Source organism: Fulmarus glacialis, unplaced genomic scaffold (assembly GCF_000690835.1).
Source record: "Fulmarus glacialis isolate BGI_N327 unplaced genomic scaffold, ASM69083v1 scaffold4694, whole genome shotgun sequence".
Classification (NCBI taxonomy): domain Eukaryota; kingdom Metazoa; phylum Chordata; class Aves; order Procellariiformes; family Procellariidae; genus Fulmarus; species Fulmarus glacialis.
Window position 1 is genome coordinate 4943 of NW_009207281.1, and position 11450 is coordinate 16392.

Consider the following 11450-nt stretch of genomic DNA (forward strand, 5'->3'; position numbering starts at 1 on the left):
CTTGGTAGTGTTAGATTAACGGTTGGACTTGATGATCTTATGGGTCTTTTCCAACCTAAATGATTCTATGATTTTATGAACTGTAGTGGCTGGTTTTAAGTCTAAGTTTCAGACTTAACGGTCTGTGTATCAAAGTTGATTGAGTCAGAATTGTGTGGAACACTTTGAACAAAAAAAGATGCAAAGTAATTGTGGGATGTTAAAATCAAACTTTTTTCCCAGGGCTCGCTTATCATCTTGAGTTAGTTTTTGTGGGTTAGCATAATTCCCTTGCTAGGTAGGCAAGAAGACTATTTAATGTTCTCTTATTTTTCTGCAGCATTAGCAAGTAGGGATGGGAAGAATTGTGATAAAAATCCAGAATGTACAGATGATTCTTTATAATCATTAAATGAAGAGGGTTAAGGTGATGCTCTCCATGTGATGGCTTTCTTCAGTATTGCCTGTAGTGAGAGGAACTGTGGCAGTGCTTATGTACAGTGAGTGTAACTATGTATATTTAATATTCAGTATGCGTCACATACTGTTATCTTTTTGACGCTTATCCTTCCAGGTAGCAGTTTGCAAGGCTTTTTGAAAGATTTGGTTTATATCCACTTTGTACTAGATACCTTTAAAATTGCTTTGTATTTAAATTCCTACTCTGCATTTACTTATTCAAGTATCTCATTTTCTGCTATGTCCCTTAACTCATTTTAGGAAAGATCGTGACCGGGACAGGGACCGAGATGACCGTTCTAAAGATCGCGACAGGGATCGTGACAGAGATAGAGATCGTGACAGAGAAAGGGACAAGGAAAAAGATTTGCGACCTTCATCTAACTCTACGTATTATGCAGCTGCTGGGTTACCAACTATAAAACCAGCAATGATTCCACACAGTATTAACCCTTTCACAAATCTACCACATACACCGCGATATTATGACATCCTGAAAAAAAGGTTACAACTTCCTGTCTGGGAATATAAAGAAAGATTTACGGATATTTTGATTAGGCATCAGTCATTTGTGCTGGTTGGAGAGACTGGGTCTGGTAAAACAACACAGGTGAGTTCTTATCTATATGATAATGCAGTTTTTTAAAGGTTGAGACTGTTGCTAGGTGTGTGTGGAGGTGAAACTTCTTTGGTTTCTTGAAATTCATTGTGTAAGAACACCACAAATTATGAGCAAAGCTAATTTGATTAATGCTTTATTTCCTTAATGAATACAAAGGTGAGAAGAATCTTTCAGCATCTTCCCCTTTCACAATCCAGTCCTGTTCTCTGGCCCCTACTTCTGTTAGGCTTTATGATTGGTAGTTATCCTTTTAATAAAGGAAGATAAGAGATTTTAATGGCTAGACAGAAGTGTGCTAATCCACAAACTGAGGTGATGATTCCAAATTTACATCTGTAGTTTATTTAGCTGTTTTTGTAGGTGGCAGCTGGAAGGTAGGAAAAAAATACAGAAATAGGGACTTTTTAGTGTTTTATGGAACTTACTGCTACAAATATGAATTTAAAGGGAATTGAAATGTCAGACACAATTCTGACATGATCTGATTGGATCATGTGTTTTGGTGATATTCAATCTTAAGAGGAAGTGACTTCTGTTTCCTTGGTACTGAAACTTCTCAGATGTCATATAGCTTTCCAGTGCTGCAGTTAAAACCACTTTTTTTTTGTAGATTCATGGCTTTAAAAATCTTCCTCAGCACTAAAAATAGTGATAACAGATCTGTAAAGCCTCCTTAACCCTTAAGAAGAATTTTGAGGACCAGTAAACAGGGAAAATCTAAGATATAAGGAACACCACTGTGTATTTATAGCAGGACAAACTTGCTCAAATCTTTAATCTATCCTCTGGTTTGTTGTTTAAAATTTGTGTGGAAAAGTGATGTAAAAAGGTTCTGTAACCTGATAAATTCCTTTTATCTAGGCCAAAAATAAAAACTGAAGGATATTTTAGTCTTTATAAAGTGGATTATAGCTAACTTGCAGTAAATCTTACAGGAATAAATTTTTAGTCATAAAATAGAATTTGGATATCTAGAAAATGTGAAGGACATAGTAGTACATTGGATACCTTTTATAGTTATACCTGAAATATTTGAAGTTATATGCCCTTCTTGCTGCAAATTTTAGGAACCAATGTCTTGTTTGCAAGGTACCTCATTGCATTATCTGTATTGCTTTTTTAACATGTGTAAGCTGAAAACAGGGTTTTATAGAATTCTTCAGAAAAGTTTGATTATATAGTTACTTAAAAGAGATAGTATTCTGAACATTCATGTAAAAAAAGATTGGTACTTACCTGTATGAAAACAAGATTTCTCGTTGCATGATCTGAGAATCTGGAAATCTAAAGGGTGTGTGTTCTTAACATCTATGACTTAAATTTCAAATATATCTTACTGTCATGTTATTCTCCAGGCGTAAAGCTTCCTGAATTGTCTTACTACTTTACCCCTTGTTTTCTGGAAGGACTTAAGAAACCTAAGGTGTGTTTCCTAAAAATGGGATTTAAGCTACCAAAAGCACATAAGCTGTCTTGGAAGCTTCACTGCTTTCTCTGAATTTTGTCACTTTATGAGATTGCAGATATGTTTTGAAACAATTAAGAGTGTCTCTGTAGGAACATATCACTGAAAATGATCCTGCTGCCACTTAATGAAAACCTTGTTTTGCATGTGATAGTGCCAAATCCTTATTGCGATCAAGTGCTGTCTTAAAACCAGTTGGGGGGGTGGTGGTTTTTCTTCTCCTTACATTCATTGATCAGAGCAAGTTAAATAATTATCTGTGGTTAAGAAACCCTCTAATGCTCAAACTGAAGGTGTACGTAAACTATTTATGCTTGCTTTTATTGTATAAAGTTGGCATTATTTGAAATAGATAATGAATTGTTCTTCCAAAATTATTATCTTCTCTTTCTTGGTGATAGTAGAAGGCTATATAGTAGTAGATAATGTTTTTGAGAGTAAGCTGCTGTCTGTCAAGTTCCTTCCCTGATTATTATATGCATGTTTTCCCTTTAGTCTTGTAGAGCACCCAGGTTTGGGAATGCTTGGCTTTGACAATGGAAACAACAGGAGATAAACCTTTTAGAAAAGTCTTGTTCCACATAGACTTAAAAAAAAAAACCCAAAGAAGTATATTGGAAGCCAAGACCATTAATTTTCAAGTCTTCAGTATTTGCAATGGCTTGATTTGTAATTTAAACTTAGCCTTCTAAGTTAACTGTTTTCTTTAAATGCTCTCAGAATATGCTCAGTGGTGGAACGGGTGTGCTGAATTTCTTTTAGAAAGAGGTTAAGTAATTGCTATAATTGCAACGTGTGCTCCCTTTTAAACATGGGATCATATGTAGTACTGGTATAATTTATATTTCTTCCATAGGTGGAGTAGTAGAGTAGCATCTGCTTTCACTTGAGAGTCTTCGCTATAGAGGGTAGGATGTTTGTGGACATAACGTAAGGGATGCCACTTTGTCAGCAAGTTTTCTTGGCAGCTGTAGTTCAGAAGCAAGGTGATTCTGGGCATAGCTTGATCTCCTGCTATCCTTGTAGTCCACAAGAGAATTGATATAGGTAAAAGTCTTGACACCTTTTCAACTAATGAAAATTCTGAGGATTCTACCATATAACTTTCAACAGAGAAAGTTTTCAATAAATTGAAGTGGCTCAGAAAAGCCAGAAGGACAGTGCTCTTCCCTCTCCTACCCTGCATCCCTTCAAAAACATGACTTTCCTTTGACTTTGAAATAGTCTTTAACGGCCCTCAGTGCATTTATCTTTGATCTTAGAGGCCACTGTATGTGTAGTCCCTACCTCCTCATGTTTATGGTGATTATATTTGAAAATCTCTGTTCATTGATAAAGTCCTTGAGGTTAAGAGGGGTGCTAACTAAAGCTATTCCTCATGCTTTGATATTGATAAAAAGGCACTTTTTAAAGGAAAGTCAAGGGTTTGGTGATTTGTAGGTTTTTTTATGTCAGTGGAGTTAACTTTGTGTTAGGTTTTACAAGAACCAGATGATAAGAAGCGTTCAGTATATTCCCAGTCATGACTGAAGTAGAAAATGTAGTATGGCACAGTCCTTTTTCCTAGTGTTTGTATTTCTTTTAAAGCTGGATGTGAAAAGCATTCTGGTGGTCATGTAAATCAGCTTAACACATTGAAGTCAATGTAACTGTCGTCTTTCATTTGACGCCAGTGCTGTACGTTTTGGTGTTTACTGGGAAACCACTTCTAAATTATTTTTATTTCATGCTACTGTGACCCAACAGACCTGCTGTTTTAAAGTTTATTTCAGGACTTGTTCTTTTTAAAGTCAAGAAGCTTCATATAATATGCTTAGAGTTGAGTTTTTATTAGTGACTTGGGAAGCAAATTCTTTTCTCTACACTGCATATTAGGGGAGTGTATATGTGTTGCAGGGTAAGGTTTCAGGTTCATGCTATCAGTGTTCGAGAACTGCTATTATTTTTAGTTTTGAATAGGATTTCCAGAAATTCGAGTTCTTTTCTTCTCAGCAGTCTTAGTCTCCTGTCATATTTTGATAGTCTTTGCTTTCTTTTTATTTATAATGGAAGTATGTTCTCCATTTAGGAAAAAAAAAAAAGATTTTTTCATTACAGTCTACACTTGTCTGCTTGTGAGTATGTTTTAGTGCTTAGTTATGTCCATTTTGCTGTGGAAATACCATATTCTAGAAGAAAAATTTTCCTGGTTTAAATTACGCTGCTTTTCCTGTTATTCCACATTGGTGCAATGTATAAATGTGTGTTTTCCTCTGTAAACATGAGCTTTTAAGAATACTTTGAAAAGCAATTACTGAGGAGGAGTGGATTTTATTTGATCTGTAGACTTGGAACTAGTTGTGCCTGGAGATGTCTTCTCATAAAACGTCACACTGAGAACATGTTAAGAATATTCCATCTTCATCAAATTGTTACTGACCTTAGAAATTCTTCTGAATAAAGCTGCTTATTTGGGGTGATTCTTACTGTTTCCAGACTCCTAACAGGAGCAGAAAACTGCTGACTGACAAATAAAATGAGCGCTAACAGAGGAAGGAAAACATAGGGGTTTCATATCTGGTTGTTAAAATTTCAAAAGAACAATAATTAACTAAGCGAACATAACTAATTATTTGTTCATTTTATTTGTTGTGATTCTTGGCTAAGACAAATATTTTTTGTATCACTAAAATATTTCTTTTTTGTTACTGTATTAATAAGCATTACTTTTTAAAGCCACAAACTATAATTTGCTTACTGTAAAACTTAAAACAGCAAACTGTGCTACAGATTTCAAAATTCTGAGTGTTAACTTTAATTTTGGTTGCTTTGGAGCATGTTGGCTGCTGCTAAATATCTGTATGAGGTACTGATCTAACAGTGCTTAAAGGTACTGTGAACCTATGTATTTCTTTGATAACTTCAAAGATAGTTATGTACGTGCTTAACATGAGTGTGCTTTATTTAGTGGCATTGGGTCCAACTAGCTAGTCTATCTGCTCTCATGCTTTGGATATTTTTGTGCATGCAGTTGGCATCTCAGTGGAATTATAACTAACTTTGTAATACAATAAAAAGGTTACAGATTACATCTGGCCATTTGAAGTATGTTTAAAACTGAATTTTATTCTTGACAGATCCCTCAGTGGTGTGTTGACTACATGCGCTCTCTACCTGGACCAAAGAGGGGAGTAGCATGTACCCAGCCTAGGAGAGTAGCTGCAATGAGTGTGGCGCAGCGAGTTGCTGATGAGATGGATGTCATGCTGGGCCAGGAGGTTGGTTACTCTATTCGATTTGAAGACTGCAGTAGTGCAAAAACTATTTTGAAGTAAGTATGGCAACTGTAAAGGTATAACACAGCCTGCTTGGAGGTGGGGGGAGTCCCAGGGTAGTAAAGGGTGTGAGCGAAGTTACGAAAGGAGTAGTGAGGAGGGGAATGAATCTATGGACAGGTACCTTCTATGTCTGAGTGAAGAAGAGAGACAGGAGCTGTAGCGTGAGCTAAGAAACCTGGGGTGTGGGGCTTGAGTAGAATTGAAAATGAGTCATTCCTCCTAAAGAAATCACTGCACCCTATGGAAATTAATTTTAAGTGATCCATAAAGAAGAGGGTGATCTGAAGAAGTATTTTTATGATTAAGGTGCTGTTCAGAATAAAGCCCTTTAGTATTCAGTTTCTCTTCGTGTTACGCATTCAGTTGACCTTTGTCTGTGGTATCTTCCTACTCAGGGTAATCCTGGTGAAGTTCAGTAGCTTACTTCAGTAAGGAGAACTACCACAAGGTTTCAAAACTGGCCTATACCTGACTCTGGGACACATAATCCATAGTGTTTTAGTTGTCAACTGTTCTAGATTCCTGTGCTGTGTAAGTGGAACCAGGCCCACTTAATACATCATTTGGAGGTGACATTCAGAATGCTCAGTTAAAAAGGATTCCACATAGTGTGGTTCAAGAAACAGTGCCTTTCTATCAAAAAGATGTCTTCTCTTTTGCTCATGCAAGTAGTTGAAGGCTGGGAATAAAGTTAATGTGTAAAAAGAAATGTAAGTGAGACGCAAAGGCAAAAAGTGAACAGATGATCTGCAAACAGAAAAGGGGAGAAACAACGGCAGAAATAATATTTCTAGGATTTCAAAGGGAAGGGTTTTTTCCCTTTCTTTTCCTGTCTCTGATTGTAGACTTAGAGGTCTGGCAGTAATAGTCTACAAATTAGTCTAAAGTGTTGCTAAACCTTGTTTCCCCTTCCCTTTTTTTTAAGCTTCCTCCCCTACTCCCAGATTTCACTTATATTCTGCAGTAATTTCTATTTGAAAACTTAAAATGAGCTTGTTACCTTGTTGGAGATAGTTTACTGATGTTTCTATTTTAAAAAAAAGTTGTTTAAAAGCTTAGTTCAAGCAACCTAGTGAATGATATGGAAGAGGATTCTGTATCAGACTTACTAAATAAAACTTGTGTTTAAATTGTTTTTGTTTGTATTCAGGTATATGACTGATGGTATGTTACTTCGTGAAGCAATGAATGATCCTTTGCTGGAGCGCTATGGTGTTATAATTCTTGATGAGGCCCATGAGAGAACACTGGCTACTGATATTTTGATGGGCGTTTTGAAGGAAGTTGTAAGACAAAGATCTGATTTGAAGGTCAGTAATGATGAAGCCCGACAGCATCTCCTTTCTAGTTGCACGCATAACGAATAAGGTATCTGTGTGCTTACCATTAGCTGATTTTTATAATCAGCTAAAGTAGATCAACTGTTTTTTGATCTAATCATAATCTGTATTGGAAAGATAACCCTAGGAAATTCGTAATGCAGTTTGTATTGAGGAAAATATTAGAAACAACGTAATTGTAGCTTAACCTTTCTATATTTGACTAGGAATTTTTTTGGACCTTCTTGACAAGGGTGCTGTATTCAGGTGATAAAAGCATGTTTAAATTGCAGTCAACCATTGAGTTTAGTTTCTTACTATTACATATTGTATGCATAACGTTTCACAAATTCTTGTTAATCTTTGGAGTAACTTTCTTTTTTTTTGTCCTCCAAACCTACAGGTTATAGTTATGAGTGCTACTTTAGATGCTGGCAAGTTTCAGATCTATTTTGATAACTGTCCTCTTCTAACTATCCCGGGTCGCACCCATCCTGTGGAGATATTCTATACTCCAGAACCAGAAAGAGACTACCTTGAGGCTGCCATTCGAACAGTGATCCAAATTCACATGTGTGAAGAAGAGGAAGGAGATCTCTTACTCTTTCTTACTGGACAGGAGGTACTTTCTTCCCTTTTTTTTCTTCATCCATTGTTCCATACAGTAACTGTTTTAAGTGGTTTGTGTAGACTGAAATGTTTAGTTTCCTTTTCTAATTTATCATTTGAATGACTTGAGGTTCTCTACCTGCCATACACTTCAGGTCCTTAATTGCTGTATGTATCTGTAATATGCATATGCTATGCAAGCCCTCTCTAAAATGAAAATTCTTATTTTACTCATGTAATTCTAAAGTAGAAACCTAGAGTATGAACCCTAGGTTTGTACTGATGTGAACTCAAAAGTTCTGGGTACCTGATAGCATCCGTGTTTTGACTGAAAATGTAGTTCTGTGCACTTCTGGATGTGTATTGTACAACTTAATCTGAAGAATAACGCTTTGGTTCTGCTACTTAGCTGTCAGTAGTAGCTTTAATAAAAATGTTTGGGTTTTGTTTTTATGAATAGGTTTGAGTATTAGGTTGTAGTCTTTCTGTACCACAAATACTGGGAGTTGTGTGTCAGAAATGGACTCAGTGCCTTGCAAAAGAGGATTTTACAAAAACACATAAGCAAAAAACTACATCAGGAAATAAGGATTTTCTGGAAATCTTAAATTCTTTGCTTGAAATAGACTGGGTTGTTTTTTTTTTTTAAGTCCTAATCTGTTGCTTTGAAGCTCTATTGAGTTGTCCCTATTAGATCAACTTAAAATTAATATTTTTACCAGGGGGAGAAGTGCAGCTAGCAAAAATGTTTTTCTGACTCATTCTTCTTGCAGTCACTCCTCTTGAAGAAATACCCTTCAAAGGGTGTGGAACAATTCAGTGTCTTTGGTCTAAGCATACACAGTCTTAACTATGCCAAGGGGGAAAAAACGGTACAAATAACTTGTGATGCTACAGGTACACAGGCTTCTTGAGTAGATTTGCCAGTCATAAAGTTGCATTGCCTCTAGATGCGTTTTAAAAGACGCTTGATTAAAATGTCTTCTGGCAGGTCGAGTCCTCCCTTAGAAAACCAAATCAATGACTGTCCCTGTAAAAGCAGATACTCTGGCATTTGTTTGTCCTTCTTTGTTTGGAGTATTACTATGAGTTAAAAATGCTTCAATGATTGTGGCTTTGAAACCTGCCTGTTTAGTTTTAGTTAGAAGTTCTAGTTTAGACTAGTCTGGCAAGCAAATGTGAGAATTCGTGAAACAACTGTTGCAAGTGGGTGAATGAACCAGTGGCAGCAGAAAAGAACGCTGCTGCCCAGCTGTTTCAGCAGATTTTGTTTTCTTACCAGCATGCTAAATCAGGCTAATCTTTAACCTTTCATGAAGAACAAATATTTTCCCGTCTAATTATCAATTAAAAATTATGTCCTTGCTACATCAGTTGCTATGTATTGCTCTAAATAATTTGTTATAACAGTTATGGGAGTTGGGTGTTGGGGGCGACTGCCTTCGGATGTTACCAACTCTGAGCACCACTCTTGTTTGGTAAATGGCTCTGGTCTAGTACCAGCCAGTGCTACAGAGATACTCTGTTATATTGTATGAACAAGTTCTTTGATTTCCCCCGGGTTAATTTACAGGACATAATGTATTATAAATAAATAAAATCATGCACATAATACATGTTCATATGTACAGATATAATTATGCGTAAATGTATCTAACAATATCCCTGTATTGTCTTACTGAATCACTTAAAACTTGCATTGGTAAGCCACCATCCTCTGGTTTTTGTCTAGAATTCTCCAGTCCACATATCCATGGATGATACTGTTTGGGGGCACTGTTGTGGCTCTGCCTGGAGCTAGTCTGAATTTTGCTAGTTAGCATGAGGTTGAAGTCTGGGTTAGCTTCTGTATAGGAGCTTTGAAGTGTTGTATCCATTTTGATTCAGATGTTTTGGGGCCTCTCTTGAGGCCCATTGTTGAGCCTCGTAATACAGTCTATGTGTGTACTACTGTTGAATCTAAAGTGATAGGACCTAATGTAATCTCAAGAACTGGGAAGTGTGCTCTAGGTACCACTACCACTATGTGGTTTGGGTTCAGTAGGCTTATAGCTTGGCTCTTGCCATTGATTTTTTGCTAGCTCAGGGCAGAAATGCTTTGTAGTTCTTTTGCATTCTGGAAAACAATATGAGCAGGGTGCAGGATGATTTGATTTTCTTGTCAGAAAGATGTATTTACAAAGCCAAATGAAGTTACATAAGGGAAGATGTTTTAGGTGAAACCTTGCAAGTGTGAACTGTTTTGGGTTTAAGAGGCTTCAGATGAGGAGTAATAGCAGTGGTCTAAGGCAGAATGAGGGTTCTTACTAGCTGCTGCCTTCACTTCCCACTTGGGCTAATTTTATATGGGCAATAAGATGGATAGCAGTTAATTAGTACAGATTAAGTTAAGACATAAAGTTGATGATAGAACCTGGAGATACTAGGGAAGATTCTGTATTATCAGGCCCCAAAATAAAAAGAAGTTTAAATACATTTGGAAACCAAAGGAATCTTAATTGTATAAGCCTGTTACTGGGTGAAGATAAAATTGTTGTTAATGGTGCAGAAATAAGTGTTCGATTAAAAACTTCCTTCCTGAAAGGAGCAAAAGTATATGATTATGTTGCATGAACTGCTTTTCAGTCTATTAGTAACAAAAGAGGATGTTTTAAAACATTTTGCTTAACATTTATTAGGAATAAACATTTTGAAACAGGACTTGTATTGCACAGTTCCCATGAGGAGGAGAGCTCATCTGTTGATTTTAAAAACAAAAAACCACCCTGGCATATCAGGGAGATTCCAGAAGATGGAAATAATGTTCATGTTTCATGCCAATATTCAAAAAAGGGATAACCTGAGAACCTGGGTAACTCTAAGCCAGGTTGCCTGTCGTCAGTCACAAGCAAAATTGGAAACTCTGACAGGTAATTCTGTTCACAAGGAAGTAGTATAATTACATTTCAGTCAACGTGTCTTTCTTAGACAGTAGGTTTTGTCAAACTTGTTCTCAGTCGTTGAGATTACAGATTTGGTAGTCTAGTTGTGTAGATACACATTTGTTAAACTTGACTTTAAATGTCTCAAGACTGGCTCACCTGCAGAGTGGAGTTCTGCTAAAACAGTATTAGATTTCACACTCCATTAAGATCAGTAATCTGAGAGTAGGTGTAAAATCCTTCCAGATTAAACTTGTGGTGGGGGGGGGGAGGGGGCAGAAATAATGACACAGAAACTGTATAGATCTGTCTACATACCTTAGTAACCTAGGCACTTGCGAATGCAAAGTGTGTTCTCTGCCACCCCAGTACCCTTTTCTCCATAAAGCCAAATGCATTGTTGCATATTCAGGAGGGAGAATCCAGGCTGCGTCTGGAGATTTGAAGAACAGATCAGCACTGTTGTTCTTGATTGTAGATAAATATACTGAAAAATATTGCTGTGAAGTTCTGGTGTCAGTGTTCCAGAAAGGTTTACAATGTGATGTTGGTAAACTGATGTTGCTACAGGCCACCTGACCAGGAAGACCAAGCAGATAAGGCCCTCTATAGACAGATAGGAGCAGCCTCACGTTCACAAGCTCTGGTCCTCATGGGGGACTTCAGTCACCCTGATATCTGTTGGAGGGACAACACGGCAGGGCATAAGCAATCTGGGAGGTTCCTGGAATGCGTTGATGATAACTTCCTTCTCCAAGG

At 36.9% G+C, this 11450-nt stretch overlaps 1 protein-coding gene across 1 annotated transcript in view; it reads left to right on the top strand.

Moving 5' to 3' along the window:
• The first annotated feature begins 704 nt into the window (after positions 1–704).
• Positions 705–11450, top strand: part of LOC104075487 (putative pre-mRNA-splicing factor ATP-dependent RNA helicase DHX15) — a 34802-nt gene continuing 24056 nt past the window's right edge. Inside the window, 6 exon segments of the mRNA XM_009576017.1 lie at positions 705–1048; positions 5642–5835; positions 6993–7152; positions 7565–7783; positions 9625–9659; positions 10603–10679. Coding sequence (XP_009574312.1) covers positions 869–1048; positions 5642–5835; positions 6993–7152; positions 7565–7783; positions 9625–9659; positions 10603–10679 — 865 coding nt within the window. The 5' untranslated portion in view covers positions 705–868.